The sequence below is a fragment of the Papaver somniferum genome, chromosome 3 (assembly GCF_003573695.1).
Source record: "Papaver somniferum cultivar HN1 chromosome 3, ASM357369v1, whole genome shotgun sequence".
In the NCBI taxonomy this organism is placed as follows: domain Eukaryota; kingdom Viridiplantae; phylum Streptophyta; class Magnoliopsida; order Ranunculales; family Papaveraceae; genus Papaver; species Papaver somniferum.
In genome coordinates this window covers 189,427,027-189,444,430 of record NC_039360.1, presented here as the reverse complement: position 1 = coordinate 189,444,430, position 17,404 = coordinate 189,427,027, and the positions used below count along the sequence as shown (strand labels likewise).

At 36.6% G+C, this 17,404-nt stretch overlaps 1 protein-coding gene across 4 annotated transcripts; it reads left to right on the top strand.

The window, feature by feature from the left end:
- Positions 1-6,873: 6,873 nt before the first annotated feature.
- LOC113358306 (CLIP-associated protein-like) lies at positions 6,874-17,055 on the top strand. Of its 4 annotated transcripts, none has more exons than XM_026601831.1 (21): positions 6,874-7,433; positions 8,329-8,484; positions 8,811-8,873; positions 9,488-9,556; positions 9,699-9,849; positions 10,284-10,445; positions 10,850-10,947; positions 11,179-11,253; positions 11,332-11,400; positions 11,490-11,575; positions 11,656-11,773; positions 11,928-12,026; positions 12,114-12,465; positions 12,617-14,427; positions 14,555-14,656; positions 15,230-15,334; positions 15,416-15,490; positions 15,591-15,659; positions 15,757-15,825; positions 16,300-16,401; positions 16,527-17,055. In XM_026601831.1, exons 1-21 carry the CDS (start codon positions 7,101-7,103, stop codon positions 16,686-16,688), a joined length of 4,326 nt encoding a protein of 1,441 aa, XP_026457616.1. In that variant the 5' UTR covers positions 6,874-7,100; the 3' UTR covers positions 16,689-17,055. The 4 variants fall into 4 exon arrangements, with proteins under 4 accessions (XP_026457616.1, XP_026457615.1, XP_026457614.1 ...); XM_026601830.1 differs by having other exon boundaries at positions 10,278-10,445; XM_026601829.1 differs by having other exon boundaries at positions 11,179-11,400.
- Positions 17,056-17,404: the final 349 nt, after the last annotated feature.

The window sequence follows — 17,404 nt, the reverse complement described above, 5'->3', positions numbered from 1 at the left end:
AAATCCCAGATCGAATAAAATAAATTGAGAATCTTTTATTTAAGGTTTTTAATTTTATTTTTGGAAAATGAAAATTAGTAATGTGCATTTGCTAGTTAGAGATTTTCTAAGAGATTTTAGGTCATCATTTGGACAAAGCATTTCCAGGAATTATGGAAAACTAATTTGGAATATATTGCATTTCTTGAGAACATTTTCGGTTTTGGAAATTCCTTGGTGTCCAAACTTCCTTGGTCTATAAATATTAAAGTTTGCATTTCGAGCAAACTAATCCTCAGAGACAGCAAAAACTATCTCAGTTGTGCTGCTACTGGTGAAGCCTCCTATTCGGAGATGAGAGTAACCTAATTAGGCGAAATCTCTTACGATCGCTCAGTTTAAAGACTTCTTTGTGATTGAGAAGCTCTATTAGTACCATTGGTGGGAAACTAGATAATGCGGTTTATCTTTTGTATTCGATTGATTTGATTGACTAACGGTGGTTGAACTTTGATTGCACCTAGTTTGTTACGCTTGAGAATATTCTCTTCTGATATAAGATTCACTCAAACTAGATCGAAGTTTCGACGGGGATCTTTAGACTGTTTGTATATCTAAAGACGTCTTGTGATAATCCATTGTTAACAGACTCCGTTCTTTGCGTGATTGATCATAAGAGATTCAAGTTGATTGTGTGCAGGTGTTTATTTAAGATATAAGAAGATTTGAAGACAAAGAAGACTTTGAAGATCTCTGATTTGGGTTCATAATCTTTGGTGTGCACAATACTTGTTTTGGTAAAAGAGGATCCAACTATAATCGGTTTATCCTTGTAGTAGATTAGATTGATTAGTTGTGTAGATCGGCATAAATACAATTCTTTGTGATTAAAAATATTGATTGCAAAATCTTAACAATTACTTTGGTAGTTGATGATAAGATAGATCTAAGAACCCGACAAAGGAGTTTATTGAGATAAACAGAAGAGACTTTTGTCGAACTCACATCACTTGGTTGAAAAGAGTTGATACCAAACAAATTTGTTGTTCCTTTACTGTTTGGAATACGAACCAAAGGAGTTGTTCCAAGTACGTGACTTATTACAGGTCGGAGGCGTGGGAATACAGACGGAACTAGGTGAACTATAGGTTTAGTTGCTTGGTCTCAACTATACGAAGTTGGTTTGATTTTGTATAGCGGTTTAATCATGAGAGTATTCTATTCTGGACAAGGTCCCGGGGTTTTTCTGCATTTGCGGTTTCCTCGTTAACAAAATCTTGTTGTGTCATTTACTTTTATTTTCCGCAATTATAATTGTTGTTATTATAATTTAAAGTAAATTACACAAACGTTAATTCCTATTTACTTGATAAGTAATCTTATTGTGTTTGGTTAAGTCCGAACCTTTTATCAAGTGAACATACTTCGTTGTTGTATTGTCTCGATCTCGTATCCATAGACGATTACACGAAGTGTGAACCGATTTGTTGTATTGTCTCGACTCAGTCCATAAACAATCACTTTTGGATAAAGGAATTATATGTGGAAAAGTTTTAGTTTGAGGTATATTTGGGTACCCTCATCTTTGCATGGGGCTTCTATATGTTGAACCCATATAGTAGGGGGTTATAGTATTTTTCACATTTCAAATCCTTGAAAGTAACTACCTTTTTCCATATATCCAACTACTTTTGGTTCCACATCCTCAATCTTATTTAACAAAAGAAATCAAAAAGTACAACTCATCCAAAAAAAACAAACTTGAATTGAAAGAGATAATACCTGAATACTAAGATCATGTGATCCTTCATAATAAAATCTTAGGAAATAATCAGTAAATGGTTCACCTTGTATCATCATCTATCTTTCTTCGAAGCAATATCAAAAGCATTTGCAGGAACATCAAATTTGAAAATGTCGTTACAAAAAAGACCGAAAAAACCAAAATCTAGTAAACAAATCTGGTTGATGGATTCCTTGTCTATAAGACCGAAGATCCTTCGAATTCTTTTCACTAATATCTCTTTCTTTGACATATCATTGCAACTCATTTTCTGCAATATATTGTCATAAGCTCAATAATTAGTGGACAATCTGATATCTTGGTGTCATTTAAATTTCAAGTGGTAACACTTATAATCAAAGAATCAATATGCACACTCTATGTTTCATATATAAAATTTGAGAAGAAGTACTTACCAGCAAAGTTGAGAATGAAATAGAGGTCCAGTTCATATTCTGGGTTTAGAGCTCATGTTTACTTCTTCCTACGTGATCCAATATTGCCGAGGTGATCTTGATTGAGATCTCTGACCTTAGTGAGAATGGACCATCTGGTACCCCGAAAATCACCCTGTATTTTTTTTTAATAGAGAAATCACCCTGTGCTAAAGAAGAAACAACACTATGGGCTACGACGCATAGTAAGGAGGAAAGCAATAGCAACAATTAACCTAAGAATACAAAATCAATCAACGTACCCAATAGTAATACCAAACGAATTCGGAATTAATGATTTAATCAAAGAAATACCCGACATCCAAAATTTCCATAAAAGTGATGAATTCAAAATCAATCAACGTACCTTAAGGGAACCAATAAACTATTCGTATCTATTCTTCATTGGATCATCCACAGAAGGACCACCATATATCTTCCATAACTCTATTTACAGATCAACCCCTGTAAGATCTCATTAATAAAAACTAAGAATCCAAGAACAGACTTTTCACTTAAATTGGAAAAACCGAAGGAATATGAAATTCGAAATAAAGTTATCTCTCTCGAAAACCAAAGGAATTTGAAATTCAAGTGTAAATTTTGGTTCAAAAACAATTTCAAAAAAAAAACACACACACACAGGAGGTGGGGATTTTATATTCTTTCCTATTCCTCTGATTTATGATTCCATTAGCTCTCTCGAAAACTATATACTCGAAACTTATTTACGCAACCAAAGAGTTTATACTACCCATTAATCTCTCTACTCTCATTTTTCCCAATTATGTTTCTCACTCATTAGGACTAATACTCTGGGACACAGAAGGGCAAAACGTAGAACTTTTAACACGAATGAAGAAGCGAAAGGTTTCAATATTCTTTTTTCTTCCTTTAAATCCTGAAATCAGGTAATAATGGAGGACAATTAAGAGGAAGTGTAGTGACGGAAACATAGAGAGTTTTAACAGCAAAACCGCGTCATGGATTTATCTTTCCCAAGGACAAATCCTGACCACTCTTTACATAGGAAAAGTTATCCAAACTGTGCTTTGTATTCTTGATGTAACACAAACACATAAATTAGATTTGACATTGCTTGCACAATCTTTTTTTGTTTGAAATGCTCCTAAAATTCCCAATTAGTTTGTAATGGGACTCATAAGCTCAAAATGGTAGAGCGTCCGGTCTATCACAAGGTTCGCGGAGATGGTTCAAATCCATATGAGTTTCAATGTTAAGTTTATTCGACGTGGATAGCGTTATTGGTGCTTAAGTAGTCGATTCAAGTTGTATGTGTGTATAAACTGGTGCATCTTGTCTTTTCTCATGAATATATGACCTGCATTTTGGGTATGAATTTTGGATTTTTTGGATTTTGTAGACGTGTACATAGTTGTACACGACCGTTCTGTCTCATGAATATATGGCATGTTTTATTGGCGTGGATATTGGATTTTCTGGTTGCAGGTGTGCACATAGTTGTACAATATTGTCTCGTCTCATGGATATATTGCATGTTTTATAAGTATGGATGTTGGACTTTCTGGAATTTTGCAGTCGTGTACATAGTTCCACACCAGTGTAAATTAAAAAAAATTAATTGAAAATTATATAATCATGTGGGTGCTCTTTTTGTAGATCTCGGAAAGAGCTTTCCGAATATATAAAGTTTGCAAATTTTGGACTAGCGATTTGAAAGATAAATCGTTTTTTTAATTATTTTTATACTATTTAAAATTAATGACATCATGATGAATCATTTTGTACTAAACTGTAAATATTTGGACTAAATTGTAAATCATGAAGATTATTTGTGTACTTTTCATATTTATTTCGAATAAAAAAAAGGACCATTTTGTATTGGACGGAGACTAAACCGCATTTTTTCCTTCTACATTTTGAAATACAAGAATGTTGAGCCACTTCAAAATAGTCACAAGTTGAACCGGCCTCGGTGTACCGTAATACTCTAAATTGTCAGGGCAGACGCATGACATACAACTCATACAGTTCATAGTTCATACCAAGGTTTGAAAAACGGGTCGCGGCTCAGATCACATGTATTAAGTGTGACCGTTATAACATGTTATGATGGGTGTGAGTACGAATCGGGCTACAAACGCGTTATTTAGGGAAAAAACTTGTTTTTTGTACTTTTAAAAAAATAATAAAATAACGAGAGTTATAACGGTTAAATATAAAAAAAAAGATTTGAAATTCTTATTTAACGGTTATAACGTGCGTGAAAACATTATAACAAGTCCAAAAAACGTTTACTAAGTTTTTTTTTTCCTTTTAATAATCCTTTGGTCCGTAAATAGATGACTTATCCATTTTTAAATTTTGTCCCACTAATAGATGACCTATCCATTTCTAATAGATGACCTATTCATTTTTAAATTTTGTCTCACTAATAGATGACCTATATCATTAAAAGATGGGATATTTCTAAAACTACCCTTTTAATTGATTATTGTTAGTATAAGATATATGCATAATTTAATAATCGTGTTTATATTCGTTAAGTAGGTGTTTTTTGAACACACAATTGGGGGATATGAAAACTAATTGGGGGATATGAGTTACTTCCCCCAACCAATAGTGTCTGCTAAGGGGTGTTTTTTGGGGGGAAAAATACTAAAGTACCTTTCCCTCAAAATAAAAATCAAAAAACTTAAAATCAAAAAAGAAAATCATATCCCCCATTTCCATCTTCACTTCTTATTAATCTCTTTTAGGGTTAAAGCTTTGAAACCCAAATGTTCCCCATTCCCTTTCAAATTCTTAATTTTCCCCACTCCCTTTCAGATTCTCTTCTCCTTCTCTGCCGGCTCCTTACTTTGAAAACGATTTATTTTTTTCACATTCGGAAGTGATGAAGATCATGCCGGTACTGATGAAGGGCATGCCGGAAGTGATGAAGACCATGTCGGAAATGATGAAGGCCATGCCGGAAGTGATGAAGACCATGCCGGAAGTGATGAAGACCATGTCGGAAATGATGAAGACCATGCCAGAAATATATTTTTTACATCGCCGGAAGTGATGAAGACCATGTCGGAAGTGATGAAGACCATGCCGGAAATATATTTTTACATCGCCGGAAGTGATGAAGACCATGCCGGAATTGATGAATTCAATGTCGGAACTAAATTCCGGCATGCTCGAGAACATCCTATCAATGCCGGTAGTCAAGTGAAAAAAAATTAATTTTCTGGATACTTTTCATCATGTGCCAGCATAGAAATTTAAGCAACATACTATGCCGGCATAGATACCGGCATGCTCGAGAATTAACTGACTGTGCCGATAGTGGACTGATTAAAACAAAAAAAAAGGTTTTGAAGATCAAAACCAGAAAATTTTGTTACGAGACAAAGTCCCGGGAGGGGCTACGCCCCCCGGACCTCCCCGGATAGTGGCAAACATTTATGAAAATTTCCAACAAATGCCGGCATGGTTTTTCGGTTGAATACAATGCCGACACCGAGCTATTTCAACTGCAACAATGATGGATTCAAAGAAAAAAAAATCAAATTTTCAACCTCTTAGCAGCAATTCTCTCTTCACAATCATCCTCCGCTTTCACCAAAAAAAATTCCCTCTCAATTTTTTTTCCATCTTTCTACTCTCATCTCACTCACCCAAATACAAATACAAATACATACGAATCATTTAACAAATACTTAAGATTTTTATTAATTATTATTAACCACTAAACCTGATTAGTGAGGGGTAGATTAGGATTTAAAAAAATACTTGGATAAGGGGTGACCCTGATTTGATATTTGGATCCAGTTTTTGTCTTTTTCCTCTATCCCCCAATTAGTTTTGATATCCCCCAATTGCGCGTTCTTTTAAAATGCTTCCTAATGATATAGAGTTTACGAATATCCGTGGTATAGTTTGAGAGATGAATCATTTCTAAATTTTACTAATTGTTATCCATAAGGATATAATTGTAAAAATATAGCTAAAAAATACTCCTATCCCCGCTTTGCTTTAAGAATTGTGCAAACTTGAGCTAGGTCACTTATTGACAGACGAGGGAGTAAATTTTTCTAAAAGTGTTTTAGTATTTTTATTATACAAATTTTCGAAAGTTTGATAAAAGTCGTGACGGTGAATTATAACCATTAAAATTTCTGAACACTAGTTTAATAGTCTTATGTTTTTCAAATTTGAAGTTTTTAATCATGTAGATTCCCTGTATTATTTTAAAATTTTAATTCTAAGTGTTAAGATTTTAACCTAGAGACGAAAAAAAACTCAAAAGAGATTGCAAGAAAGTTATTTACACAATTACAACGCGCGTGATAATGGGAAAACAATTCTAAAATACGCATGTTAAAATGTTATTTAGAAGAAAAAGAAATTTAAAACTAATTTTAAGAAAACAATTATAACGTGTGTGATAACGGAAAAACGGTCGTAAAAAACTGCATTTATTTTCTATTTATCGGCATTATATAGGCGAGACTATATGCTTAAGACCGTTTTTCAGGAAAAACGGGTGTTTTTCGGTTCACAATAAAGTTAAGTACCGGAAAGTAACAGTGCATTGTCGAGGCACGTATATAAACCTCAAAATTCCAAAATTACCCTTATCGGTAAAGCACCTCTTTAAATATTGCAGTGGCAACTGGCAAGAGGAGCAAATTAATGTCAAAAATCATGGTTAATTTTATCAACCCCTGTAACTAGACATGTCATCATCTCCGTTAATCTAGCAAGAAAAAAGTTTGGACAAAAACTTTCACACTTCACTCCCCTCTTATCTCTCTTCTGCAACTTGTTTTTGCGTCAAAATCTCCCGCGAAAGGTAGAGTTTCAGTAGATCTGGGAGAGTTAAAGAGTAGATCCGTTGAAAACCGTAACCCTTAAAAACCCTCTCTTGAGAAATGGAAGAGGCATTAGAAATGGCGAGATCAAAGGATACTAAAGAGAGAATGGCTGGAGTTGAAAGAGTTCATTCATTATTAGAAGCATCTAGAAAAAGCATGACATCAATGGAAATTACTAGTTTGGTTGATTGTTGTTTAGATCTTTTGAAAGATAATAATTTTAGGGTTTCACAAGGTGCTTTACAAGCATTAGCTTTTGCTGCTGTATTGTCTGGTGAACATTTGAAATTACATTTCAATTCACTTGTTCCTGCTGTTGTTGAGAGATTAGGTGATGCTAAACAACCTGTAAGGGATGCTGCTCGTAGTCTTCTACTTACTCTGATGGAGGTAATTTCAAAATTTTCCATTTAAAACCACTAAATTAGATTTGGATATTCAATCTCATATGATTGTGGTGCATTTAAAATTATCCCACGTGAAGGTCGCTGATTTTGGTAAATTTGCACTAATTTGATGGATTGGTCCAATAATATTATGTCTTGAAGTAGTTGATCTTGTTGTCCACAGTACAGCTAGGGATACGTTTCTTTTTTAGTTTTGGTCGTATTTTCAAAGAAATTTTCTGGGGTGACCATCCAAGTTCCTTTCCAGTTTCTATTTTCTTCCCGTTATTTACTGGAGAAATGGTGTTATATGGGAAAGGTTCATTTTGTCCCACGTGACATGTATTGCTAAATGCACCTTTCTGTTATGATTTCTGTTGAGCCTTTAAATTTCCATAGATAGGTTAATGTCACCAAAAGATAGGGCTTGCTTCCTGTGGTATGATGGCTGTTAGTGTTGAATTTGCCACTGAGAGAAATTACGTGGCTGTGCGCTTTATTCAGAGAAGAAGCATTTTTTTCCCCTTCTAAAAGCATTTTTATATTACTAGCCACACTGAAATTATATGCGCTACCTGACTACTACAGAGGTACCCAGCAATGGGTATGAGACTTGAAAGATATGTTTCATGTAACCAACAAAAACGTGATGCAACCTAAAAGTTGAACTGTCCTGGCCTGCTGGGTTTATAAGAAATTTCTTGGGTTTTTGAAATTTCTTTGTCATTGGCGGCAAAAAGCCAATTCCATCTTTAGAAGATTCAAATTATTGTAGTGCTTCAGATTGTTGTGAGGAAACTCTGTTCTCCTTGAAGTATATCGTCCGTATAACTTTTAGTCACTGTTTGAGTAGTTTGATAACCCGCAAATAACGGATAGCACTGAAATCAATAATGCAGGTATCATCTCCGACAATCATTGTTGAAAGAGCTGGTTCTTATGCCTGGACACACAAAAGCTGGAGAGTTAGGGAAGAATTTGCACGGGCTGTCACATCAGCTATTGGGCTTTTTGCATCTACTGAGCTTCCCCTTCAACGAGTTATACTTCCTCCGGTATGTCAGCTATGCATTTTGTGAATTAACCAATAAGGTTACTGCAGTATAAACTTGACTGGATTTTTTTTCCCTCCTTCAATTGATCTGTATAATTTGTTAGAGAACCATATAGCTGACTCGAGTTATTTCACTATCTGTTAATCACACCCAACAGGAAATAACTAAAAGCTCCCAGCTTCGGTGTAGAGAACTAATTATTGTCATATTATTGAACTGTTAAGTAATGGAAGTAGAAGTTGCATATATATCTCATCCCTCTGAAGATGTATGATGCATCTAATACCTCTTATATTTAATTGATGTTTCTATATTTGTACATTCAGATCTTGCAGATGTTAAATGACTCGAATCATGCTGTAAGAGAAGCAGCTGTATCATGTATTGAGGTCAGTGTTTGAGGCAATTTTGTGTTCATGTATTATTGTATTTGCTAGTATGTAATGCGCTGCTTTAATTTCTATTATTTAGGAGATGCACATAGTACATACAATTAAGGATGCTCATATACTCGAATTGTGCATAATGAATCAAAGTATATAATAGAATTTGTTAGAGGAAGATTTGGTGTACACATATCGTGGTCAACCCCTGCCCTGTTGTTAAGTATTGACCATACTTCTCTGTCACCACCCTATTTTTAACGTGTTGCAGTCTACACGCAACTGAATGATTGACTAATCAACTTGTAAATTGGTGAAGACTAAAGTAAAGATGGTTATTAGGCCCCTCCACGATGGATTATCTTATCTCCTTGTCATGGAGGTATCGTCCAATTATATTTCTAGTTGAACTGTACTGTAAGCTGAATTGCTGGTTGTCTGATGGATAAGTTTATCAACAATCATGCTTACTATATCTTGGGATGTCAAGTCTCTATCGAATGGTTTTGTTGGTGCTCTTCTAGGTTCATATGGTCATGGCTTCAAATTAATGTAACACTTGAAGTGATTTTTAATTTTTAAGCTACTGTTCACTAATTTTTATTCCTTTCTCTCCCCAGGAGATGTATACACAAGTTGGGCCTCAGTTTCGCGAAGAATTGCAGCGTTATAATCTCCCAACATTTATGGTGATTATTAGTGATTTTGTTTATTCCGTACCTGAAATAGGCCTTTGTTTAACTCCGCAGAATGTTTTTTCTTTTTTATAAACAGCAGTATAGGGTTCACATTTGCCTAACTAAATACTGATTCGCGCAACCAACACTGCAGGTTAAGGATATTAATGCCAGGTTAGAGAAAATTGAACCAAAGACTCGCAGCTCAGATGGACATGTAGCACAAATGAAGTCTGCGAATGTTAACCAGAAAAGGAGCAGTCCTAAGGCTAAGAATTCAACTCGTGAAATTTCTCTTGCTGGAGGTTAGTATGTACTTTAGATGATTTAGCTTTTAGATATCGATGCTAATTGTTTATGACATTCTTTAGAAAGTTGGTCAGCTATGGCATTTGATGTCGTTTTGTAAGATGTCTTTTAGATGAACTTGTGTACTTGACGTGGCTGAGATGTTGCAGAGTTTTAATGTGTTTTTGGATGCTTGGCTATTTCTACCATATTTCTTGCAGTATGTGTGTCTGAGATTCTGTGTGGGCTTTCCCCGTGTTTCACTGTTTTGTGCTTATGATCTGCTCCATGTGACTTGTGTTACTTGGAATGTCAATACAATTCTGTTCAGCGTTATTTTTGCTAACTATTTTATCAGTTTCTGTTCAATGTTACGCTTGCACATCTAATTATACGATTTTGTATTGTCTGCCTTCTGAGGTTCATATTGTGTCTCCTTCATGAGGTGCAGGAGAAAGTGATGTGGTGGAAAAGCCTGTAGATCCTATAAAAGTGTACTCCGAGAAGGAGCTAGTTAGGGAATTTGATAAGATTGGGTCTATTCTTGTTCCGGAGAAAGACTGGTCTGTCCGAATAGCTGCCATGCAAAGAGTGGAAGGCCTTATCTTTGGAGGTTTGTACTGACTCATCTTTTATCCAATATAAAATGATGACTCACATCTCCGTTTCAACCTGTTTCTGTCTGTGTCTTTATTTTATTTTTGGACACTAGAACACGAAGTTTATGACTTTATTTAGATCTGATCTTTATATATTACTACGTATTGCATAACTGAAAGCCCTGAGTGAAGTTTTTATTGTTAGTTCATCATTTTATCCTTTAATTCCTTCTGCTTGCCATTCTGTGTTTTGTCATGCATTTTGAGAAGCTTATAGACTTCTTATGTTTTGTATTTATAAGTAGTACTAATCTTTTATTGCCCTTTGCTCAGAATTTGATGTAGCTTATGTACATGTGTAGCTGCTATTATTTTCTTTTCAAAAGCTGTCTGTGACGGTGTAATTTTGTCATATCAGGTGCTACTGATTATCCATGTTTCCCTGCACTTTTGAAGCAGCTTGTTCCACCCCTTAGCACACAACTGTCTGATCGGCGCTCAAGTATAGTAAAGCAGGTATTCACACTGGTGTAGTCATATATATTTATATTACAGCTTCGTAAAAGAATATTACTCGTAGATGATTGTTGAGTTGACGCTTATCCGCATAAGACTGGTGACATGTCGAGATAGTTTTTCTGAATATTCATTTTCTATGGAATCACGTTATTGCTGTTGGATTGGCATTCATGTCGATGGAAATGCAGTTAGTTTTGCACCTTTCACTAATTGGTATTCCTTCTCTAGGCTTGTCATCTCTTGAGCTTGTTATCTAAGGAGCTTCTCGGGGATTTTGAGGCTTGTGCTGAAATGTTCATTCCAGTAAGTTCATCTTTTCTCTTGCGTAGTGCTGCTGGCTTTGTATCCTTCTTAACTGAGACTCTGGTTATTATGTTTCAGGTTCTATTTAAGCTCGTAGTAATAACTGTACTCGTGATTGCTGAGTCTGCAGATAACTGCATAAAAACGGTAATCAATATTATATCCTTCCTCCCTCTCTTTCTCTCTCCCTCTTTCTTAGTCTTATTGATACCTGAATGTATCTCGTGCTCCTTCAGATGTTGCGCAACTGTAAAGTTGCACGTGTACTTCCCCGTGTAGCTGACTGTGCGAAGAATGATCGCAGTGCTATACTTCGTGCCAGGTGTTCTCTTCTTTTCTTTAGGTTTGAGCGTAGCTATGCTCGCATTCATCGGTTTGTGTAATTGATTGTTTGTTTCTCAGGTGTTGCGAATACGCTCTTCTGATTTTGGAGTACTGGGCTGATGAGCCTGAGATACAAAGAGCGGCTGATCTTTATGAAGATCTTATTAAATGTTGTGTGGGGGATGCAATGAGTGAGGTATAACCTTGAAGTTAGTAGATCGTCTTTGAAATGTTGTCATGGGTATCCTCAGGCTACAAGATTTAAAACAATTAGTTTTTCCTTTCGAGTGGAGAATTGCTGCTATAATGAGTTAATCATCTAAAGAAGTTAAACTTTTTGAACTCTACAGGTACGGTCTACTGCAAGAACTTGCTATCGCATGTTCACAAAAACCTGGCCAGAACGTTCTCGACGTCTATTTTCCTCTTTTGATCCTGTGATTCAAAGGGTATATGGTTTCATTTGCTTACAGTTTGAGTAAGAATAGCTAATAAATATATTTATAATGAAACCTAACTTCATCAAAGTTGCACAGATAATAAATGACGAGGATGGGGGTGTGCACAGACGATATGCTTCTCCATCACTGCGGGAAAGGGGCGTGCCGGCATTGCGCACTCCATCTCAAGCACCTGCTTCTACTGGATATGGAACATCTGCAATTGTCGCAATGGATAGATCTGCAAGCGTGAACTCCAGTACATCTGTTTCTTCTGGTTTGCTTCTATCACAAGCAAAATCACTTGGAAAAGGTACTGAACGGAGCCTTGAAAGTGTTCTCCATGCAAGTAAACAAAAGGTTACTGCTATTGAGAGCATGCTGAGAGGTCTTGAAATGTCTGACAAACACAATTCTTCTACTATGCGGTCAACAAGCTTGGATCTAGGTATTCATTTTATAGCTCGTTAACTATTGATCTGGCTGTTGAATTAGTTCATCTTGATAATAAAAATGCTGTGTGTAATTGCACGAAATTAGCTATCTGTCTCCGAGCAAGTCTGAACGGCTAAGCTTCATTCTTATTGCTCCTAGTGCAGGAGTTGACCCTCCATCAGCTCGTGACCCACCATTTCCAGCCTCTGTTTCTGCTTCAAACCATTTGACAAATTCCGTGTTTGCGGATTCAACTGTTTCTAATATATCTAGAGGTAGTAGTCGAAATGGTGGTTCTATGGTGTCAGATTTCATCAATCCTCAGAGTCATTGTTCCAAAGATCCACGTACATATTCATATCTCAGTAATGCTGGAAGTGAGACTTTATCAGCTTTATCGTTGTCGTATACAGCAAAAAGAGGTTCTGAAAGGCAGCAAGAAGTAAGTTCCTTCGAAGACAATACAAATAACAGGGCAAGCAGGCGATATGTGGCATCACACATGGACAAGACATACCTTGACACACCCTATAAAGATGCTAACTTTAGGGATTCTCATAATAGTTACGTTCCCAATTTCCAGCGGCCACTTTTGAGGAAACCTGTCACTGCACGGGTTTCTGCAAGCAGCAGAAACAGTTTTGATGATAGTCAGCTAGCACATAATGACATGGGAAACTATGTGGATGGTCCAGCATCTCTAAATGATGCTTTGACTGAGGGCCTAAGTCCAACTTCCGATTGGTCTGCTAGAGTTGCTGCTTTCAATTTTCTAAGGACTTTGCTGCAACAAGGACCAAGGGGTATTCAAGAAGTCACACAGAGTTTTGAGAAGGTCATGAAACTGTTCTTTCACCACTTGGATGACCCTCACCATAAAGTTGCACAAGCAGCCCTTTCAACATTAGCAGAGATCATTCCAGCCTGCAGAAGGCCTTTCGAAAGCTATATGGAGAGGATCTTACCGCATGTCTTCTCACGGTTAATTGATCCGAAGGAGTTAGTACGCCAACCGTGCACCACAACTTTGAAAATTGTGAGCAAAGCTTATGGAGTGGATTCTCTTTTACCTGCATTGCTTCGTTCGTTGGATGAGCAGAGGTCACCAAAAGCTAAATTAGCTGTTATTGAGTTTGCTATCAAATCTTTCAATAAGCATGCAGTGAATTCTGAATCCGGGAATAGTGGTATTCTAAAACTTTGGCTGGCCAAGTTAGCACCTTTGGTACACGATAAAAATACAAAACTAAAGGAAGCCGCTATTACTTGCATTATATCAGTATTTACCCATTTTGATTCCACATCAGTCCTCAACTTTATTCTCAGTTTATCAGTTGAGGAACAAAATTCCATCAGACGAGCACTGAAGCAGTACAGCCCGCGTATAGAGGTTGACCTTATGAATTTTGTACAAAGCAAGAAAGAGAGACAGCGTTCCAAATCTTTCTATGACCAGTCAGATATTGTTGGAACTTCTTCCGAAGAGGGATACACTGTAGTTTCAAAGAAAAGCAACTTTTTTGGAAGATATTCTGCAGGTTCTGTTGATAGCGATGGTGTCAGGAAATGGAATTCCCTGCAGGAGTCATCCCAAAACACAGTGTCTGCTGGTCAAGCTGCTTCTGATGAAACTCATGAGAACATCTATCGCAGTTTCGAGGCTGGTTCCAAAAAGGGTGTTCCTATTTCTGCAAGCAAGGATCTGATGTACGACGCCAGTACCTCAGCTGAAAACAGAACATCCTGGACAACGCAGCCTGAAACTGTAGATCATAGCCTGTGTTTGGAGAGTTCTTTGTCAACTCCACGTGTAGATATAAACAGGTACATGGCCTCCGATCTTGGAGGGATGACTGAATTGAAGCCTGCGAATGAAAGTTCTCCCGAAGCAGTCTCTAGTCTTGAGAAGCTTTCACCTGTTAAAGTCAGCTCTTCACCTGAATCTGGCCCTAGTATTCCTCAGATTCTTCATCAGGTAACTCAGGGAGCTTGCTGCTATGTTTTCTGAAGGAAATGGTTCTCTGGCTTGGCACACACGTTGGACCCTTTCTGACACCTTCTATAAGCATTGAGCTCGACACTGTTTCCTTATTTATCTATAGGTGTCTAATGGAAATGATGGGGATGCAAGCATAAGGAAACGCGGGGCACTTCAGCAGTTGGTTGAAGTTTCTCTGGTCAATGAGGGCTCCATTTGGACGAAGGTGTGTACGACATATTTACATCTAGTCTGTTGATTGGTTTTCTTCTAATTGCTGGCAGATCGCTAACCTTAGATTATGGGTTATTTCATTGTGGTCATTACAACTGAAAACGTAGACAACGAACTCAGGAAATCTTGATACATTTCCCAATGTCTTACCACCAGGCTACCATGTTTTCCCTTGAATTATTATTGTCGTGACCTCTAAGAAATTTCTAATCCCACATTTATATTCTATTTATACTATTAATTCATTAGAAGTAAGATCATACCTGCTTTAAAGTTTTACCTAGGTGCATTTAACTTGATATGCTCACCTATGTGCGCAAAAAGTATCATCTACTTTTTAGTTTCTCTTTTCTGTGATCTAGATCCGTCTGTTATCATCCTTCATTTTACTCGTGGTCAACAATAAATCATTAAGGCGAGATTCTAGTCTCTCCGACCATTTAATTTTATATAGAAGTGTGTGTTGGGGCTTATCAATGTAAGAGAGACATGAGATTTTTCCTGTCCTGGCCCTTTTAGGATTTCTTAGTGTACTTGAAATAAACCTATGTTTTTTTCTCTGCAGTACTTCAATCAGATCTTAACTGTTGTACTTGAGGTGCTTGACGATTCTGATTCATCGATTAGGGAACTTGCTCTTTCTGTTATTGTTGAAATGCTTAATAATCAGGTAAGCGAGGTTTTTTTTCTGGTACTTCGTTAATTGGCTGGGTTAGTTCTTAATGAAACTCATCCATTGTCTTATTTTCAGAAAGAATCCATGGAAGATTCAGTTGAGATTGTAATTGAAAAACTGCTTCATGTTACCAAGGATACCGTTGCAAAGGTATCCTACTTTACTAATTTACTTTACTAATTTGAACTTAAATGTTATTGTTATTTCTTCTCACTGTATGAGTTATGATTATCGTTTCATCTGTCATTAGGTTTCAAGTGAAGCAGAGCAGTGTTTAACTTTAGTTTTGTCTCAGTATGATCCATTCAGATGCCTAACTGTAAGTTGATGTATTTGCTGTGTATAAATTTTCCTGTATTTCTTAGTAAAACCTCCTCTAGCTGTGGAACACTTCTTATTTAATTGAGGTTTTGCAGGTTATTGTGCCCTTATTAGTCAGTGAAGATGAGAAGACTCTTGTTACTTGCATTAACTGTCTGACCAAGGTATCTTTTGTTCAATTATTGTTACGTTACCCCTGTGTGCTACATATCCTTGTGTTTCTGCTGAATTTTTGGCCTGAAATGGTATATAGCACAGGTAAGCTCCTAGAGTCTTGAACATTTCATAGTCTCAACCTTGTTAATGAGCAGTGATTTTTTGAGCGGCTAAAGCTAGCTTGTATTTCCATCCTAGGCTGAGTACAAACCATGTACCCTTGGGATTCTTTGTAGCAGAAACAGTGCATTTATCATCCATCACTGCTGTTAGTTTCATACCTTCTTAGATAATATGTTCCAGTTATCAGTCATTGTTATAGAGTTTTAACCTAGAATGTGTTGATAATCACTTCCACACATTCAAGTGTAATGTACTTCTACTACTGATGATAAAATAGGCAAAAGAAACTTGGTACTCTTTTGGAGGGAAGTGAAATATTTTATGAATTGCTACTCCTGACATGACTGTTTTGGTTTCAGCTTGTGGGCCGGCTCTCACAACAAGAATTAATGACGCAGTTGCCCTCATTTCTTCCTGCCCTTTTTGATGCATTTGGGAATCAGAGTGCTGATGTCCGCAAGGTAAGTGTTTTAATTTCAATTCTTTTTCATCAGTTTATACTTAGGATGCATATTGTTTTCTGCGCGTATAATCTTTGCATTTGCAGCAAATATATTTGATGTACGTCTTTGGTTGTGAATTGCAGACTGTCGTTTTCTGTTTGGTGGACATCTATATTATGCTTGGAAAATCTTTCTTGCCGTACTTGGAAGGGCTTAATAGTACGCAATTGAGGTTGGTGACCATCTATGCTAACCGAATTTCTCAGGCCAGATCAGGCACCACGATAGATGCAAATCACGGTTAGATGGTCCTTGTTATAGTTACAATGGCGGAGAATGGTGTCTATTGGGGTTTGTTTGTTTGTTTGTTTGTTTGTTTGTTTGTTTATTGGGGTTGGAGTGTTATTATTCATTCATGTATTTTTATGTATATTGTGTGAATTGTTGTCAATTTCATTGGGTTTGTTTTGGGTGTTTCTTGAGCTTGGTTTTGTTCCAGGTGCTTTATGCGGTTTCTAGTGAAACAAAAAATTAATGAAGTATATTGACAGAACCATTCTGTACAAATACGACTGGTTCTTAAAATTCACCTTCCAGATACTGTTAAAAGAGTTTGTAAGGATTGTTATGAAGTATGAACTCGTTTGAAAAAAATATGAACTGTGTTTGAAATCCATGATCTGGATTGGTTTGCTTTCAGTAATATCGACTTCCATGATCAAATGGATTAATCCAACAGTGGCTTTAACCGGCCTAACTGTAAAAAGTAATTTTGGCCTGTCAAGTGGGAGTACCGACTTTGTGCACCACCATTAGGCAAGGGTGGGCCTAATGGTGACGAAGACGTGAAGTCCAAAGCAGAATTGATGGGCTGTTTGGCAGCATTCTTGACTCTTGAGGCAATGATTAGCTTATGAGGTTTATCCTGAGGCGTCTGTTGTTTATGGAATCATCTGTTAAGAGAGCTTTATTTGTTTTATTTTTCTGATTTTATTATAGCGCGTTTCGATACATATTTAGA